Source organism: Narcine bancroftii, chromosome 14 (assembly GCF_036971445.1).
Source record: "Narcine bancroftii isolate sNarBan1 chromosome 14, sNarBan1.hap1, whole genome shotgun sequence".
Lineage (NCBI taxonomy): Eukaryota > Metazoa > Chordata > Chondrichthyes > Torpediniformes > Narcinidae > Narcine > Narcine bancroftii.
The window spans coordinates 17883442-17903486 of NC_091482.1; the positions used below are offsets into that span (position 1 = coordinate 17883442).

Genomic DNA, 20045 nt, shown 5'->3' on the forward strand with positions numbered 1-20045 from the left:
ATATCTGTAAAAAAATTCCAGTACCTGTATGCTACTGGCGCTCCCTCTCCTGCTGCTGTTCTGACTTTCGCATGTTGTATGTGAACTGTAACACAGGGCATCAAACCCCAGAATTCCTCCCACACAGTCACCAATTAAGCAGACCTATGGAGATTTTTTAAAAAAACTCAAAAGCAAATAACAATCACAGTAAAATCTCTGGTATTCAGAATTCAAGCAACCAGCAGCCCCAAGCAATGGACAAAAAAAAATCAAAGAAAATGAATGAAAAAACTAAAATAAATAAAAAAATAAATTTAAGTTTAAAATTGTAAAAGTAAACGTTCTCTGAAGTAAACCTTTGGTGAAAATGGGAGCAAATATTCAGGCAGCAGAGGGCCTTGGATGTGCTTTGCTCGTGGGAGCTGTTTGAATAAAGTTGTGTTTGAATAAAATGGCGTCACCCAGAATGAAGAGCTGGTTGATGCTGCTCGCTGTTGGGGTGACTCTCTTAAAGTGTCTCCTTATCACTGCTTAATAAGAGTTGCCCCAGTCATATGCTTTATCTGTAAACTTGGAGGAGTTGGGGGGGGGGGGGGGGTTTAATTATCTATAATGTTATTGTTCGTCTTTCAGGAGTTGGAACCTGCAGCAATGGTTAAATATTTTTAAAGAACGTAACTGAAAATAAAGTTAAATACTTTAGAGTTAATATATACATGGAAATAAAGTTTGTTCAGTATAAGTACAGTTTGGTATTTTTGTCTTTTGAACTGTTTATTCTCAATGCAGGTGTATTAGTTAGGCATTGGAAGAGTAAGTCTCAAGCAACTGGAAAATTCACTTATCTGGCATCTAACAATCCTCTTAGGTGCTGGGTACCAGGGGTTTTTCGGCCTCTTCAAAGGACACGCAGACTCCAAGCTGAAAGGCGTCATACCAGTATTCTGGCTGCTTGTCACTGCAGTTCCTCGTGGGATGTATTAGCAGAGACAAATGCAGCAGCGATCCAGTGGAACTAGTACTCCCCATATCCTCAAACCTCACAATGGGGAAGCTAAGTAGTTCAATCCAGTGTGACTATCGCTTTCCCATCTGCCAATAGTCACAATGGGAGACCAAAGCAGAATCGTTGGTTTCAGTCTATAAAATTACCTTTCTTTACAAGCTGCAGCTTACACTGGGGTAGCCAGATGTAATAACAGTTTTTTTTCCTCTGTGAATTATCACACTCGATGAACAGTAAGTGAACAAGTTGAAATAACAATTCCTCTCTGTCATCCCTTCATGGGTATAATTATTGTCCCCTCTGTGGCCATATCATGCATCAAGAGATATCACACTACATTTCATTATATTTAACAATACAACTGTTAATTCACGCCCTGTACTTGTCAGTGTGACTATAATAATTGTCAATAGGGAAGTCTCAATTTCCCTTGGAGAGCTACATCTTATCCTAGAATCCTTTATATAACCTCACATTCAAGCCTTGGGAGGCTGCCAGACATTGGGGACCAACCCCACTCACCCCCACACCTCTGACTTCTCACCTACTCACGACCCAACTAATCCAATTTTGGGGTCACAAATCCCACTGACCTCCCTGAGCTCTGTCAGTTAGCATTACCCTCCTGGGCACCACCAACTCCTGATTGCTCATTCCCCATACCCAATTTTCCACCCTCATGGTGACACCTGACTGAACAGCAGAAATGTCCATCACCACATGTGGATGATCACTGAGGATCACCCTCTCCTCCTTCAATGTAATCTACCGGGATCATTGTCTGAAGAGGGCTCACAGAATTGTTAAGGAACCCTACAACCCAGCATCTACCAGCTACTCCTGTTGGGAAAGAGATGCAGGAGTATCAGAACCAGAACCACCAGGCTGAGAAACGGCTTCTTCTCATGGACAGTGAGAATGCCAAATGATTGATGAACTGCTCATACAAATCCCTCCAAGATTCTACTATTATTTAACAATATTTATTTATCTTTATATATGTTCTGAATTTACTGTAAATCACTTGTAAATGTGTGATCTATGTCTATATATGTGTCTCCATTTTCTTTTAACCCAAGGACTGAATAATGCCAGTTGTACTTTATAAATGAATGATAGTAACAATCTTGAAGAAGGCACAATAACAGCTGTACTTTCCACTTCTGAAATTTAATTCTATCAATGGATCCAAAATCCAGATGTGAAACACAATTCACCGTCACTTTGCACATGCATTCAAGGACAAACTTCTACTCCAAAGTTCTCTTTCAATAATTTTACTGAAGCCAGACAACAGCAATACAGGAAGCCTAGGTTTGGGCACGCGCCTGCTAAGGCCCAAATGGGAAACTCGCCAAGTTCCGTAAATGGTTATATGGTCATATGGTTATGGTCAGAAGTGCTCAAGATATCCAGTGCCCTTGGGCCTGACATTCAGATGCCTAATTATTTCTTGAACCGGTACTTTTTTTTCCCCAGAAAATTTTATTTTGAGCCTAATATTTGTCCATCCAAAGTGTGCCTCACATATGGAAAAGCCTCATGGTTCATCTACCAATGAGGTCTTACAGGAAGCTAGGGTGGCCATTCCAAAGGAGGTCATGGTCATAGGTTGCAATATATGGTTTTTCCAGACTCTTTTGTGTAGTCTTCCAAAGGCGCTATTTGCCTTGGCGAGACTGTTGTCTATCTCGTTGTCGATCCTTGCATCTGATGAAATAGTGCAGCCGAGATAGGTAAACTGGTTGACCGTTTTGAGTTTTGTGTGCCCGATGGAGATGTGGGGGGGCTGGTAGTCATGGTGGGGAGCTGGCTGATGGAGGACCTCAGACTTCCAGGCCAAACATTTTGGCAGTTTCCGCAAAACAGGACGTCAAGTGCTGAAGAGCTGGCTCTGAATGGGCAACTAAAGCGGCATCGTCTGCAAAGAGTAGTTCACGGACAAGTTGCTCTTGTGTCTTGGTGTGAGCTTGCAGGCGCCTCAGATTGAAGAGACTGCCATCCGTGCGGTACCGGATGTAAACAGCGTCTTCATTGTTGAGGTCTTTCATGGCTTGGTTCAGCATCATGCTGAAGAAGATTGAAAAGAGGGTTGGTGCGAGAACGCAGCCTTGCTTCACGCCATTGTTAATGGAGAAGGGTTCAGAGAGCTCATTGCTGTATCTGACCCGACCTTGTTGGTTTTCGTGCAGTTGGATAACCATGTTGAGGAACTTTGGGGGGCATCTGAAACTGAAAAACCTCACAAAGATAAGCGTATACAGAGCCGTTGTCATACCCACACTCCTGTTCGGCTCCGAATCATGGGTCCTCTACCGGCATCACCTACAGCTCCTAGAACACTTCCACCAGGATTGTCTCCGCTCCATCCTCAACATTCATTGGAGCGACTTCATCCCTAACATCGAAGTACTCGAGATGGCAGAGGCCGACAGCATCGAATCCACGCTGTTGAAGATCCAACTGCGCTGGGTAGGTCACGTCTCCAGAATGGAGGACCATCGCCTTCCCAAGATCGTGTTATATGGCGAGCTCTCCACTGGCCATCGTGTCAGAAGTGCACCAAAGAAGAGGTACAAGGACTGCCTAAAGAAATCTCTTGGTGCCTGCCACATTGACCAGCGCCAGTGGGCTGATCTCGCCTCAAACCGTACATCTTGGCGCCTCACAGTTCGGCGGGCAGCAACCTCCTTTGAAGAAGACCGCAGAGCCCACCTCACTGACAAAAGACAAAGGAGGAATAACCCAACACCCAACCCCAACCCACAAATTTTCCCCTGCAACCGCTGCAACCGTGTCTGCCTGTCCCGCATCGGACTTGTCAGCACAAACAAGCCTGCAGCTGACGTGGACATTTACCCCTCCATAAATCTTCGTCCGCGAAGTCAAGCCAAAGAAAGAAGATATGTATGTGTATATACGCACACATACACAGTGAGTTTAAGGTGTATATTTTTTTAAAATAAGATTTAAATGGTATTGTAGAAACGACAAATGGAAATACAAAATATATATATATCTGGTAAGATATGGAAACCTATGACCACCTCCTTTGGAATGGCCAACCTAAAAGAGAGACATTAACGAGCACTTCCTGGCATTGTTTCATGTCACAGTGAGAATAAGCAGTAGGCCATTTCAAGTCGAGCCTCCACCTTGAGACTATTTATGGAGTAGATAGAAGAATGGAACTTACTTTTCAGACAGCAGCTCTAAAAGGCTGCTCCAGCATCCCATTCATATCCAGAGGTGCCTCATAGCGCCCTCTGGATCTGACGGAGCACCACCCATCATAAATATGCGGCAGAGCAATGACGGTCTTCCCTACCCATAATCCCCCATGCAGTTGAAACTGTTCTATAGTTCGCAGAACAGTTCCAACTGTGTGAGGGATTATAGGTTGGGAAGACGGCCATTGCTTTTCCGCATTTTGAGCCACAGAGCTCAAAAACCGAAGCAGTCCTGTGTGGCTGTCCCAGCCCACACTGGCAGTCCCCCAACGGTTCCTGCTGACAGCCCCCACTGCTCCAAGGGCTCCCTACCGCCCCTGACTTGGAGAAAGAGGGTTGAGTGGGGAGACGGGTCGTGGGCTGACGGCATCATCACCCACCCCTAAACAGTTGCTTAGCATGGCTGAACATTCAGATTGATCGGCGGAGCGCTGCGCTGTGGAGAGGTTGGAATATGCGGCTCGGAGACCACCTCCACACACACATAAGGAAGGTGATTATGCGTTTTGATGGAGTTTCTCCTCCTTTACATCTCAATCTTTGGGCTCTCTGAAATGACCTCATGAAAGCTCAGCTTCGGTGCTGGAGGTGATACAGTGGTTAAGTAACTATTCACAGGTCCGTGCCTTTGTGATCCAGAAATATGTGCTTGAATCCCACCACATCAGGTGAAATATTTAAATTCAAGTAATTAAGTTGATCATGAAATGCGGGGTTGTTGTGAACACTCATGTTCTTCAGGGAAATAAATCCATCATACTCACCCAGTCTTGCTTGTATGTGACTTAAGACCCAATAAGACATTTATCTCTTAATTAGCTCAGCATGAGAATTGTCAGGCCCTCCACTTCAAATAAAATCAGTCTTAAATCTGTGTACATGTCTCCTTACAATCAAATAAATAAATGTGTTCTTCAGTTATTCAGCAGAATTTTTAATGACTGGTGCATGTCTCCAGAGGAGATATCTGCCAAGGTCAAACTTACGAGATGTCAACTCTGCAGTCAATCTCTCCATAATTTAGGATATATTACTTTCAACCTTTCTGACCGTTTTGAACTAAAGATCAAACTTAACACTAGGCTTAAATTAAAGGCCTCTCACATAGATAAGGTAGATAGCCAGCACCTTTATCCCAGGGCGGGAGCAAACACCAGAGGGCATCTGCATAAAATGAAGGCAGGAAAGTTTAGGGGAGAGATTAGGGGTAAGTTTTTAAAAAAAAACAATGAGTTGTGGGTGCCTGAAATGCCTTGCCAGGGGAGGTGGTGGAGGCTGAATCATTAGGGGACGCTTGGACCCATGGATGAAAGAAAATTAGAGCATCACAAGGTAGGAAGGGTTTAGTTTATTTATTTTTTGGTAGGGACATATAGGTCAGCATATTATTGAGGGCCGAAGGCTGCTCCAATCAGGAAAGAGGTATAGGTGGTGCAAGACTCAGGCTCTGGAATAGTCGCTACCCCTCCACCATCAGACTCCTCAACGACAAACTCAATCAGAGACTCATTTAAGGACTCGTGCAGTTTATTGATTTTCTTTGCTTCCTCTGTATTGCACAGTCAGTTTGTTTACATTCATTATCTGTTTACTGTTCTTTTATTTATTTGCATGTTGACGCTGTGCACAGTTTATTTTTTGCACTACCAATTAGTGGTAATTCTGCCACCCTGCGGGGAAAAGGAATCTCAGGGTTGTATGTGATGTCATGTATGTACTCTGACCTGAAATCTGAAGGGCCTGTACTATGCTGCAGTGTTCTCTATGCTGTAATCTTACTCCAGAGCAGTTGCTACTCTAGGTTTCCCAGGTGACTGACCAAAGAATAAAGTTACAGCATGGAAACAGGTCTGTTGGCTCTAGATTTTTAATAAAGCTTATTCAAACATCAATAACACATCAGAATTGCATCTAAACATACTTTTTACATTTTTGGAAATTTGAGTTAAGCAGTAATCAATACTGACCGCTCGGATACAACGTGCTCCTACTCTACTGACGCATGGGTCTGGGCAACGTAACCCCGAAAGGGGAAAGCAGTCAGCTCATCCAGAACCCTCAACTGATCACTGCCTTGATCTGCAAATGCCCAGCTCGGCCAAGCCCAGCAACAACCTGACAAGGAATCCTCCAAGTGATCGACCACCCCACCCCACCCCACCCCCCCCCCCCCCCCAGGTGACTGTAAATTAAGAGCGTGGGGCTGAAATGCAGCCAGAATTCAAGGAGCAGGCCACTCCAGGTTGGCAAAGAGGGGCTGTAATCTCTCGCACTACATGCACATGTGGTAAACTTAATAGCCTGAATACACCTGAGATTGTCTGATCTCAGAAGCTAAGCAGGCTCAGGCCTGGTCAGTACTTGGAGGGGAGACCAGGTGCTGTAGGTTTCTGTGAGGGGCACTGGACAAAGTGATGACTCTCTGTCTGCCTTACAGTAAACAAAAGTTAAAGAATTTCATGTATGTTACATTATCAATGACAATAATGGAATCTTTGCCTTTTCACACCGTCTCTGCAGAAATAACAGGCAGCCGGAGTGTTGTTGGCCCTCGTCGTTCATGCCAACTAAGTTGCCAATCTGAGCGAGCTCCACTTGCCTGTATTTTTTGCCTATCCCTCAAACTGATTCTATCCACGTGCCTCTCCAAGCATCTTTTAAATGTCAGAATTCTACCTGCCTCTGGCAGCTCTTTCCATATACCCATCATTTTCTGTGTGTAAAAGTTGCCCCTCCGCTCCCTTTTAAATCTTTTCCCTCTCCCATTAAACCTCTGCTTTTAGACTACCACACCTGGGATTTTTAAAAAAAGACTGTCAGTTCACCTCATCTACGCCTCTTATGAATTTATACAGCTATATAAGATCATCCCTTAGCCTGCTATACTTTCAGAAAAGAAATCCCTCCTCATCCAGTCTCTCCAAATAACTTGAGCCTTCCAGTCCTGGCAACAGTCCTGGATCTTTTTTTGTACCTTTTCCATCTTAATCACTTCCTTCTTATCACAAGGCAACCAGAACTGCATAGTATTTACATGGTTGACTGTCCACAGAAATTGCTTGCTTGTTTCCCCAGCTGAGGCTATTTAAATCGTTAACAAAGTACATGCATGAAACTTCACCCTCTTCTCAGGGTCTTCAATGTTAACTAGTGGCAAAGACTATATGATACCATCCGGTCAGTCTGTTGTTTCCAACATGAGAAGCGTAGGTCTTGTCCGACCCAGCTTTGCAATCTCATCCAGGAGGTATATTCTGATCACAGGGCTCAAATATATGCCCTCTGAGCACCGAGGGCTATTCTTCCAGGTCCCAGCAATACAATTGTTGATGGTAAGATGGCAGGGCATTGGGATGGAAACAAGGGAGTTAAAATTGCCTGGACCTTTCACTGCCAAGATCACCTTTCTCAGCTCCTGGCCTGTCAATTCCTCAACTATGTTAAATCAAAGCAGCTGTTAATATTGATGCAGTCTCTAACTTCTCTTCATTGCAGTGATTTAAGAAACAATAAACACATGTAATTTCTAGATCGTAATACCATCGAAGGTTCCAGTGCCATCACAAATTTTAAATTTAAAAAAAACCCGGTCCGTTTGAAATGGTGGGAGGAAACCGGAGCTCCCAAGGAAAATCCACGCAGACACGGAGGAGCGTACAAACTCCTTCCAGACAGTGTGGGATTTAAACCACGGTTCCAATCACTGGTGCTGTAAAGGCGCAGTGCTAACCACTACACCAACTGTGCTCCCCTTTGTCAAAGAAAATATCAGAAAGTTTACCACTATCATCAAATAAATACAAGATTGCTCTTCACAGATACATATTCTGATTCTCATTATTTTGGATGATGGCTCAAAGGATTGTTTTACATTTGATGCACTTTAAAAGACAACCTAATTTATACAGGCAACAAGCATGTTTTGTGTGGTGTTTTTTTATATGATTATGTCTCCCCAGTGCATAATCTAGGGTTCAAAGCTAAGAATTACCCCTCACCAGTCTTTGAAATGGATAGGGAGACATCACAATGGGCAATTGCCCAATGGAGTTCAGTGAATAAAGACAACTTGCTAACTCATTGCAACTACAGACTATAATAATTACAAGCGCCAACCATGCTCTTTACCAACTGAACACTTCATTGGGGCTTCGATCGCACAAACTGACCATACCTACTTAAGGGGGAAGTGAATGGGACCTGGGAAATGTTCTGGCAGAAGCTGATCAAGGGAAATGGGGAGCCACTAGGGCAAAATAGTGAGTCTAGAGACCTAGTTGGACAAGAGGAAAGGCAAAATGGGAGAGAATGGCTCTGGAGGACAATGCCGCGGAGAAGTTACAGAGAAGTGTGAATCTGTGGAATGCTCTGCCACAGAGGGTGGTAGAGGCAGATTCGCTGATTATGTTCAAAAGAGAGTTAGATAAGACTCTAGTGGGCAAAGGAGTTAAGGGTTATGGAGATAAGGCTGGAAAGGGGTACTGATGGTAGTGATCAGCCATGATCTGTAAAATGGCGGTGCTGGCTCGACGGGCCGAAGGGCCTACTCCAGCTCCTACTGTCTATTGTCTATCAAGCTCCATAAATCTAGAGCTATTGCAGCAGAAAGCAACTGAATTCACATAGCTAGTCATGCTGTTGAATTCTCACTTCTCGATCTCCGCCATCTTCTCATTTATGGCACTCTGCCAGAAGCTGGATGGAGCAGAGCAGGACAATAATGACCACTTTGTATTCATGGCCACCAGCTCAACTTCATTAACAGTGTGCAATCTGGAAGATAGCATTACGATGAGATTTACAGGGGATGAGATAGCAAGTCAGGAGGAAAGGACAACATTGGGTCAGCCAGTCAGTGATGGTGTGATTCTTTGTGATGGCCTCCAAAGTCCCCATCTAATTACTACTAAATGCTTCTTCTCAATGTTCAAGATGGAAGAATACCGAATGCAGACAGGAGGAGGCGATAAGCAGGGTGTTTGCATGCCTCTGTTTGCCTAATCCCATTACATTTCATGGGGTCTTCAGCCAAAGTGGAGGAGTTTCAGGACATCCCTCTCCTGACTATGCACTATTGTACAGGCACTTCTAGTTGATCTATTCTGTTGGCGACATGGGATGTATTCAGGAATGGAAATGGCGGAGCCCTGGACTTTGGCTAAAAACCATCACCCTGTCTCCAGCCACTGCTCAAAATTGCCCCAGATTATGAAGCGTACCTTGAGTTGTTGACTTAAATTGAGTTCCAAATACAGTAAAATCCCTGTTTTCTGGAATTCAAGCAACTGCAACAAAAATTATGGAAAATAAATGGGTAAAAGTTTAAAATTGGCACGCCTCACCATTAGTTCTCCATTCACGCAATACACAGTCTCAAGAAACTGGAAAACTCACTTATCCAGCATCTACCAATCCCTGTAGGTATTGGATATCAGGGGTTTTCTTAAAAAATAGCAAACTTCTGCTTTTAGAACAAATAAAAAGTAAAGAAAATCAGGATTCATCAACGTAAAAGGAAAACTATATCAAACCATAATGATGTTTAAATGCATTTAAAGTTACAACTACTTTCAATTAATTAATGCTTTTGATATTCATTTCCCCAGCATTGAGGATCTGCGCAATAATGGATGGAAACAGCAGTGTATTATTTTAAATTGTGGGCACCATAGACATTTGAACTCATTTAGAGGAATATGCAAAAGAATATGATAAACTCCGTGATAATTACTCACAACACTCGTCTAGGTCACTTTATGTACATCAACATGCACAAATGCAAAAACTTATAAATTGCAAGCCAAGTATGAGTCAATAGCCCAAAGCTCTGTGGCTATTTACATATATATTCCTAACTGTCTAGCCCTTTGAAAATAAATCAGGTTATTTTGTGTATACAGTGTGAAACAGAAATTCAAAGGCTGGTTTTATCTTTTTGAAACAAGCAATTAATCTTATCTCTAGTCGAAATAAATCACTTCAGTCTTGATTCACTACACAATTTTTTTTTCTGTCCTTCAATCCACCAGAAGAAAAAACAACTCATCCCATAGCTATCTTTAAAAGCCTGTCCTGGCCGTAGAATGTTACCACTTCTTGTGATGGGATTTGTCCAAACTGCAGTACTTGTGGAGATTAAAAACAGCGTGGTTATAAATTTCCTCTGGAATAATGACCAGATAAATTATGGGGAGTAAAAGCTTAGAAAGATCTACGGGTTGCAGTGAGCACAACCCTGTCACAGCACCAGCGACCGGGACTAAGGTTCGAATTCCGCACTGTCTGTAAGGAGTTTGAACATTCTCCACGTGTCTGTGTGAGTTTCCTCTGGGTGCTCGGGTTTCCTCCAACCATTCAAAAAACATATCAGGGGGTTGTAGGTTAATTTGGCAGCACGGACTCGTGGGCCAAAAGGGCCCGTTACTGTTCTGTATACCTAATTTTTTAAAATTACATTTATATCTAAATGTAAAAATGCAGGCAAATGAGACGAGCCCAGAATGTCAACTTGGTCAGCATGGACAAGTTGGGTTAAAGAGCATGCACTGTGCTATGCATCGCTGACTAGCAATTTAATACCCGATTATTTTTTTATTTGTAACATTAGATATTCTAGCAAAACATTTAAATCAAGATGGTGTATTCAAGGGCAGTTTTGACTTTGACCAATTGACTCATCTCCTACCCCAGCATGCCACAAGAAATCACGGGACCTCTGAAAGAAAGTTTTGAAGCTGACCATAAGCTGAATAATCTTCAAAAGGAGTTCTTCAAACACTGGCACACAAGTAAGACCAGTTTAAGGATTTGTTTAGATGTTCCACCACAGAACTTTCACATCACCATGTAAGTGTTCACTAGAATAGCAATGTTTCATGTTGCTGATAAAGAGAAGTTTTTCCCTATCAAAATAACATTTCTGTGAAATTTGATGATAAGTGATAATAAAATGGAACAGTACAGGGAGTTATAAGGAATACACTAGACACAGACAATCAAAAGAAAGAAGTTTGCAAAAATCAGCCACTGAAATTCAGAGGTGATCAGAGGTGGTGAAGGTTGAGTCACTATCTCAGAGAATTTTTCCTGGACCCAACACACCAATGGTATTGTGAAGAAAGCACACTAGTGCCTCTACTTGGTATGGTATCAGAAACCTTGGCAAGTTTCTACGGATGTGTGGTGGAAAGTGTGCTGACTGGTATGGGAACACCAATACCCCTGAGCGTAAAGCCCTCCAAAAGGTAGTGGACACAGTCCAGGACATCACAGGCAAACTCTCACGATATTGAGTACATCTCCAGGGAACGCTGCCAATGGAGGGCAGCAGCAATCATCAAAGACCCACACCACTTGTCAGGAAAGAGGATTGTTTACATATTCAAGCTGTGTACAGTTAATTTTTGCACGACCAATTAGGGGGAGTTCTGCCACGCCCGCAGGAAAAAGGAATCTCAGGGTTGTAATGCGATGTACTCTGTCAATAAATCGGAAATCTGACTGTATTTTTTTTTATCAAAAGGGACGCTGGGGGGGGGGGGTGGGGGGTGGGGGTGGAACAGTCTAGGAGCAAACTGCAAAGGAAACTAGATGAAAGCGACTACCAATATCGATAGGAACCTCATTCATGTGGACCGGAGTGAGCTGGATTCTGGATTCAAAGTAAGTGTTAGAGATGCAAACACAATTTGAAGTTGAAATTATGATTAAAGCCATGGAAGATGATTGGAGTATACAGACTACATCAATGTATGTTATGTCCCAGTGTTTTACACCACATATTTATTTTTTCAGAATCTTGGGAAAATTTGATGTCATCTTATTAGAATGCTCTTTTTATTGTTAATTATAGTGTTCACCTCATATTAATAAACTTTAGAAATGAACTGGGTTGAACTCGTCTATGAGCCTTGTTGTCTAACCCCAACTAGAGTGGTTCAGCCTGAATACACAGAGCTAGCTAACTATCCTCAACACCAGAGGAGTAACTTACAACCATCCATCCTCATTTGGCACTGTGACATGTACAAAAAATTATGGCATCATCTACCATTGACAACTTGTTCTCTCAATTAGTTTTGAATAATCCTTTACTTACATTCAACACTCTATGCACTAGCTAACAAAAATGACCCATCACAGGCTCAGTGGTGGAGAGGATCAAGAAAATCAAATTCCTGGGTGCCAACATCTTCTAGGATCCGTCCTGGAGCCTCCACGTCGATGCAATCACGAAGAAGGCTCGCCAGCGGCTATACTTTGTGAGGCGCTTGAGGAGATTTGGTAAGTCACTCTCGAAAACATCCAGAGGTGATCCCTGGAGAGCGTTCTGGCTGGTTGCATCATTGCCTGGTATGGAGGCACCAACTCTCAGGATAAAAAATCAACTCCAGAGGGTTGTAAACTTGTCACGTGACATCACAGGCACCAGACTTCACTCCAACGAGCGTTGTGGGCAATATACTAGTCGACTTCAAACATGACAGAATTCACAAAAATAGGTTATACCTAAAAATAGTATGCGATACGAAAATTTTAAGGTGACAGCAGCCCGAAATTCATACATTATACCCAAAAAGTGTTCAGGAAGTAAAATTTTCATTGTCCAGTAAAAGTATAACCAGACTTTCCTTTGGGACACTGACCAGTGCAGTTATACTAGAAATGTCAACCCCGATCACCACATCTGACTGCTGGATGAGTTGACTTCAATAATTCCTTTAATTTCATTCCACAACTGCAATATCCCTTTATCTGCTTATATTCCTCAGCCATTGTTGCCCTCCTCTCATAATAGTCAGTTACATAGATGAGAAATAATCCTGCTCACTTCAAGGTTAAGAAAATGTGTAATTGGGTAAAGATGCTTGGGATCTACATCTGCACCAACACCCAAATATATATAAATCAGTGAGACAGTATGTCCTTTTTAATTGTACTGCAAGCAGAAATGGGGCTGAGGTTTTAATTGTTCAGTGAGATACTGGCAGGAACATCCTAAGCATTAATACCATCTCATGGTAATGGTAATAATAATAACCAGGGCGGCACAGCGTGCGTAGCGGTTAACACAATGCTGCTAAGGAGCCAGCGATTGGGGTGCGAATCTGTCTGTATGGAGATTGCATGTTATCACCCGTTTCTGCTTGGGTTTCCTCCAACTACTCCGGTTTTCTCCCCCTCTTCAAATGTACTGGGGTTGTAGGTCAATTGAGTGTAATTTGGCAGCACGGGTTCATGCACCATGCTGCATGTCTAAATTGAAAAAATTTTTTTAAATAATACGGAAGTTCAATTTTAAAAAGTTTGAACAATTGTCCCCTGGCATTCTGTGCTTCTCAAATGCTTTTGGAATCTAAGACTAACCTGGCCGTTGAATCCAATCCCATCTTCGGACTTCAGAAATTCGTTATAAATCTGGTTGGTTCGGTTAATCACTGCTGCCACTGTATCCTGATACTGAGGTGAAGAGATTGCGAGGAGAGGTAGTGCAGCCAGTGGAATGTGATCCTCATTGATGCTCAGGCAACCTTCATCATAGCTGTAGGGATTTAAGCTACAGAAGAAAAGAGAAATCGAAGTTCAAAAAGGCAGGCAGAAAGAAACATCCGTTTGTTCTCAAGATTGTGCTGCTTTACAAGCTATTCAAAGCACTTTTCCCCAACAGTCATCACATCTCCACAGTTCCACGATCATACTTTCTATCCTTTTTAAGAAATATGTAATATTTCCTTCGAATTTATCCACAGACGTTATTACCCTCGTTAGATGAGAGTAAAACATGAAGGGTAAACTGAATTCTACCAGAGGAATTTTAAAATAGTATAATTTCTTAATATTTTGATATTTGTTTCATAAAGGAGAATGAAACATTGCAGAGATGCAGTCACTGTGCTCATAGAAGAACCAATGGATTGGGTGACACTATTCATGGCACAAGATCCCAACTGATTTATTCATCAGTCCTCTGGTGCGCTTCACAATCCATTCATTGCTCTCTGTGCTTGAAACACAGCAATGAAACGATGTTGGCAGTGGCAGATGAGAAATGCACAATTACACTGACCATTTGCAGCATAAATAGAGTAGAACTCACATTGGTTTATAAAAAGCATCATTTATCAGTGTGCATCAAAGTGAAAAAGATCTGACTGGACAGTTAAGTCTTCTGAATCAGTACAACAACAAAAAATACAGAATACGGCTGACATTTCATAAAACCAGGGCACAAAACCACAAATCAAAAGATGAACCAAACAAGATTCAGCTGAATGCCTGGATTGATCTAAGCCAGGTGAACTGAGCCACGTGAGCTGACCATGGAAAGTGGGTAGCAATGTGTAAATGGTAACAACACCTCAGGTAACTCATGACTAAGATCCTGCTTCCAGCCCTCAATAGTATGCAAAACTGTAGAAAGGGCCTCACCTCTTGCCATAGTACAAGAACAGGTCCTTCAGCCTAGCACATCCATACCAACCACGATGCCAATCTAACTAATCCCATCCCTCTGAACATGGTCCATATCCCTTGTTTCTCTGCCTGCTCCTCTGTCTAAATGTCTCTTAAACGCTGCTTTCATGTCTGCTTCCACCACCTCCCCTGGTAGCATGTGAGACTTTAAACTTTCTCGCTCTCATCTCAAACCCATGCCTTCTAGTATTGGACATTTCCATTCAGACAAAGTGTAAAGCCGGAGAATACCAGTCTTGTTATTGGACCCTACATGGACCATTGAAAAGAAAATCACTCAGCTCAAATGGATTTACTGTGTACAAGAGCAGCGAACACAGTCAGCACAATCCCCCCCTCCCCCCACCACCACCTACCCATGAACTGTGTGAAATGAGCCAGGTGGTTGACTAGAACTGGTCTTGATTGACGAACAGCCATCTTTGTCAGCAAAAAAACAATTGATTATTTCACCCCTCTCTGCATCCACTCCCTGTGTCCTCGCCCACTTGCCCAAGGAACCCTGCCCTGCCCATTGTTCACTGGCTGGCTGCGACAACTTGAAAGCTCCAGTACTCCAACGTCCAATGGGAGAGGGTGCATTTTAGAAGGACAAACCAGAAGGCTGGATACGGGGTAAATGATCAGTTACTTAAGAACGTGGAACCTTGGGGTTCAAATCCATACATCCCTCAAGGTCGCCGCACAGGTTGATAGGATAGTTAAGAATGCTGGGGATTGAGCTCAGGAGGAGAGAGGCCATGTTGCAACTCTACAAATCTCTGGTGAGACCACACTGAGAGGATTGTGTTTAGTTCTGGTCATCTCATTTTAGGAAGGATGTGGACGATATGGAGAGGGTGCAGAGGAGATTTACCAGGTTGTTGCCTGGATTGGAAAACAAGTCTTATGAGGCAAGGTTAGCAGAGCTGGGACTTTTCTCTTGGAGCATAGAAGGATAACAGGAGACGATGGAGGTCTACAAGATTATGAGAAGCATAGATAGGATGGAGAGCCAGCACCTGTTTCCCAGGGCAGAAATAGCAAACACCAGAGGACATATAAACAAAGTTAAGGGAGGGAAGCTTAGAGGAGACAACGTGGGTAGGATTTTTCAAAAAAGAGTTGTGGGTGCCTGGAATGCCTTGCTAGGGTTGGTGGTGGAGGCTGAAACATTGGGGGGAATTTAAGAGGCTCTTAGACAGGCGCATGAATGAAAGAAAAATAGAGGGTTATGGGGTAGGGTGGGTTTAGTACTTTTTTTTAAAGGCTTGCCGCAACATCGGGGGCCGAAGTGTCCTATATCCATGGGTTAATATCATTAAGTTCCCTGTACCTCGTCCACACAAAAAGGAAAGCTCAGCAAATTTCTGGCTCATTGCGTCATTAAAGGGTGAACTTCCACAGGTATCCATGCTTAGTTAGCATTAGGGTAAAGGTCAGGACAACGTCATTACTGCACCGGCAATCCGGATTCAAGCCCAGCACTGTCAATAAGGAGTTAGTATGTTCTCCCCATGTCTGCATGGGTTTTCTCTGGGTGCTCTGACTTCCTCCCACCCTTCAAAATACACTGGGTTTGTCAGTTCATTGGTCACATGGGTGTACTTGGGCCACAAGGGCTCATGGGCCAGAAGAGCCTGTTACCATGCTTATTTCTAAATTTTAAAAAAATTAAATGTTTATTTGTTGGCAACGTCAAGAATCATTTTAAATTATAACATCAAAACTGTGACCCTGCAATGAGTGAGATGACAAAATATGTTATTTATCCAGGTTTGAGCATGTTATTGACTAATCGCCAGTTTTGGACACTGATAGTTTGGCAAGTAAAAATTATCATTATTGTTAGTCATTAAGCAATGACTCCAAACTTGTGAAGCACCATTATAAAAACAGAAATAGCCCAGTCCATAATGATTATCCCCTGCATAGTTTGAAATCTATATTCATTATCCAGAGCAATTGCATCAGACCCTAATGATGGAAGCCCTTACATTATATTGTCCTGTGCTATACACTCAATGTATCTTGACACAACGTACATGGCAAAAATCTTACTGGTTCCTTCATTGTACAGAATGAAGGAACATTGCTGATGTGTTGTGAAGCTTCCAGTTCTTTCATGTTTTGCAGTATTTTCACATTGTTATGAGGATTCAATCTCCTGCTCACATTGCCAACATTGTTCAGTTTTACCATCAGCTCTATTTTTAGACCGTCGTCCTGCCAATCTCCCAAGTGACGGCAGTGGTTTGAATTTGAATATGAAAGCGTGGCTGGAATTCAAAAAGTTCCACTGAAGGCAGGAATCTTTGGGTTTTTTTTTCAAATTCTGTTACAAATTGAAATTTCATCTGAGTGACAGTAAGTTTTTTTTATATAAATAGATGTGGCCAAAAGCAAGATTCTCAGAGGTTTTTTCATGATTTCTCCCTCCATTTTCTGCTACTTTGGTTCTCAATATCAGGCACTTTGGTTTTGCAGGTATATCAAGGTGGCACGGTTAGCGCAACGCTGTTACAGCGCCAGTGATCAGGACCGGGGTTCTGATCCCACGCTGTCTGTAAGGAGTTTGTACGTTCTCCGTGTCTGCGTGGGTTTCCTCTGGGGGCTCTGGTTTCCTCCCACCCTTCAAAATGTCCCAGGGATTGGATGTCAATTTGGTGTAATTGGGCGGCAAGGGCTACTGGGCCGAAAGGGCCTGTTACACTGCTGTATGTCTAAATTTAAAATTCCTTCATCTATTTATCAACAAGAGCAAACAATTGGCCAAGGAATTGCAAGCTCCAAATGGAAAGGGGGCACAAAATCACTTGTTCTTTTTCATCATGTTTGTTCAGTTGATAAATACAAAAGGGAGAAGGATAGAGGGGAAGGGAGGAGGACCAATTATATGAGCATTTCAGAAACTTCTAGAAGTCCAAAGTAGAATCTAGATCAGATGCACACACTGGTGCTGGGAGTCTCAAAAAAATGCGTCGCTGCCAGAGCTGTTGCATCGGACCCGTGGAGAGCAGGGGGAGGAGATACAATGCTCCCACGGGATTCTACCGCCAAATCTGACTACCGAAGCTCCTTACAGACTTTAAATGGCTTGTTAAAGGAGCCAGTGGTGGTTTACTCTAAAATCCTGCGACTGCGGGATCTGAGCCCAAGATAGCAGTGCCTACGATCAGCAGTGGCCACGGGGGGGTTGCAGACTCAGGGGAAACAGGGGACTGGCACAGAGCACCAAAAAAAAAAACGGTGAGACTACACCCCATTTAAGAAGAAGGACAGGAGACGACCCACTGAGCAGCGGTCCAGCGAGGGACTCTGCGGCTGAAGAACACACAGGCGGTGGTGACTTGAGGTGAGGAACCCATGCAGGCTGCAGACTGCTGGAGACTAGCTCAAGACTGGCTGAAGGGGTACCAGGTATCGGAACCGGGATGTGAGAAGGTGCTGAGGGCACTGAAGGTTTCCTGATAGCAACAGAGGTTTGGCTCTAGACTTGGGTTGGACTGTTCCGTGTGTATCTGGAGGCTGCAGAAGCACTAGAATCAAATCCATGGATATTCGATGACTCAGGGGGACTTTCTTTTGGTTCTCTTTCTCTGACTGTAAGGGGCGCCAGGCAATTTCTGCTGATGGCGAATCTTTGCCTTACAGATGACTGAAGCCAACTTAATATTACATCTGCTGTATTACATGACAATAAAGGAATCTTGAACCAAGCTTCTAAGTCTACTGGCTAAGGTGACTGCGATAGCAAATAGCATGCAATTCTTATGTGACACTGTTTCTACCAGTTTAGAGCTGGGCTTTCCAACTCACGCTCTATGTTAACCATTGAGTATTTATATTGTAGCTGGCTTGAATTGTCAAAGCCCACAAGGATATAGCTGCTTGTGTTGAAGGACTTCGAGGACTGCAGCTTCATGCACAGGCCATTTCCTCCCACACACAGGCTGCTCGGGTTGTTTTTTACCTCTTCAACACAGCATAGCTGTGGAAGTGAGCAGACAAACTATTGGGAGGGAGAAGGAGTAGAGGGAGGGAATGGGATGATAGAGGAAGGTTGGGAACAGAAGGATGGAGAGGAGAAAGAGAAAAGAGGAGGGGTTGAGAGAAAGAATAAAAAAGGGAGTGAGGGTTTGAGGATTCCCAGCAGAGGCGATATCTGCCTAGACTGCAATGTTTCGAGTTGAACCATTTCTTAAGAGACAATGTGCCAGGTAAATGCCCTTCACTTCTCTCTGAAACCTGCCGACCACTGCAGGACAACTGCCCCCGCAGTCCAGGGTAGGGCCGCATTCCCCATGACTGCCTGGGTAACTTTCAGACTGGTATGGCAGACACCACCAACATTCTGTTTCCTGCAACACTCAGGTCCTGTCATTTGCTGTTTATGGTCAAGCTAACCAAAGCAGCACTGCCTTGTAGATGGGTCCATAAACGAGTGAATTGCCACTTGACCTGACACCGTAGGAACATCACAAGGTAGCGAATGCAAAGTCACAATTTGACCAGTGCAGTCACTGACTGAGATACCGACACACACTAACTCAGAGGGAAGTAAAAACACAATGTTGGGGAAACACAGCGGATTAAACAATGCACTTTGTATTGCAAAGATAAACATAGCTGAACTTCTACATTACCAACCTTTAGGTGTGAGCAAAGTATAGGCAAGCGCCTGAACAAATTGTTAGGGAAAGAGGAAAGGGGAGGAGTACAGTCCCACAGACCGTATATTTTGGCATATTAGACTACCTTCAGATAATACGGGTCTGCTTGAATTTCATGGTTTTATCATGTATCAGGCATATAAGATGACCCTCCAATTTTCTGCTCGACACCTCAGAGAGCCTGCAAGGAACGTGCTGGAGACTAGTGCCCCGGCCTCCCAGCAACAACCCAAACTTGTTAAAACTCCCCAATCACCAAGTAACAAATCTGTAATTTAAGCAAGCAAGTGATTGCAATAACAGTAAAAAAAAACTTTGCTTCTGACCGGAAAGATGCCAAATGGAGCTGTGGTCCAAGTCTTCAGTATCGGCTGCAGCCGGAGTCAGAAACGGAGACTCCATCCTCAACATCGGGTGTGGTGCCGTCCACATCAAAGTTGCCTCGCTGCCCAAGTGTGCTCAGTGCAGGAACCATGGCTACGTGTCGACTTGGGAGGGCACTGGTTCCCGGGCAGGAGCCCTTCCGATACCTGGTACCCCTTCAGCCAGTCTCTTGGGCAGGAACGGGCACTCAGGCTCTACAATTGTAAAATGTCTGGGTGGGTTATGGCTGAGGTGTGGAGGTGTCGGGGCCAGCAGCAGCAGCGGTGTGGAGGTGTCAGGGTGCCAGGGACCTGTGGTAGCAGGTAAGTGCCAAGGACA

At 43.6% G+C, this 20045-nt stretch overlaps 1 protein-coding gene across 8 annotated transcripts in view; it reads right to left on the reverse strand.

The window, feature by feature from the left end:
• The window catches only part of pitpnm3 (PITPNM family member 3), a 432302-nt gene that overhangs the window by 76784 nt on the left and 335473 nt on the right, over positions 1 to 20045 (reverse strand). For all 8 annotated transcript variants that reach the window (XM_069910690.1, XM_069910695.1, XM_069910688.1 and 5 more), the window contains 2 exons: positions 13585 to 13774; positions 25 to 144 (listed from right to left, as the gene is read on the reverse strand). In XM_069910690.1, the coding sequence (XP_069766791.1) occupies positions 25 to 144; positions 13585 to 13774 (310 nt within the window). The remainder of the gene's footprint in view (positions 1 to 24; positions 145 to 13584; positions 13775 to 20045) is intronic.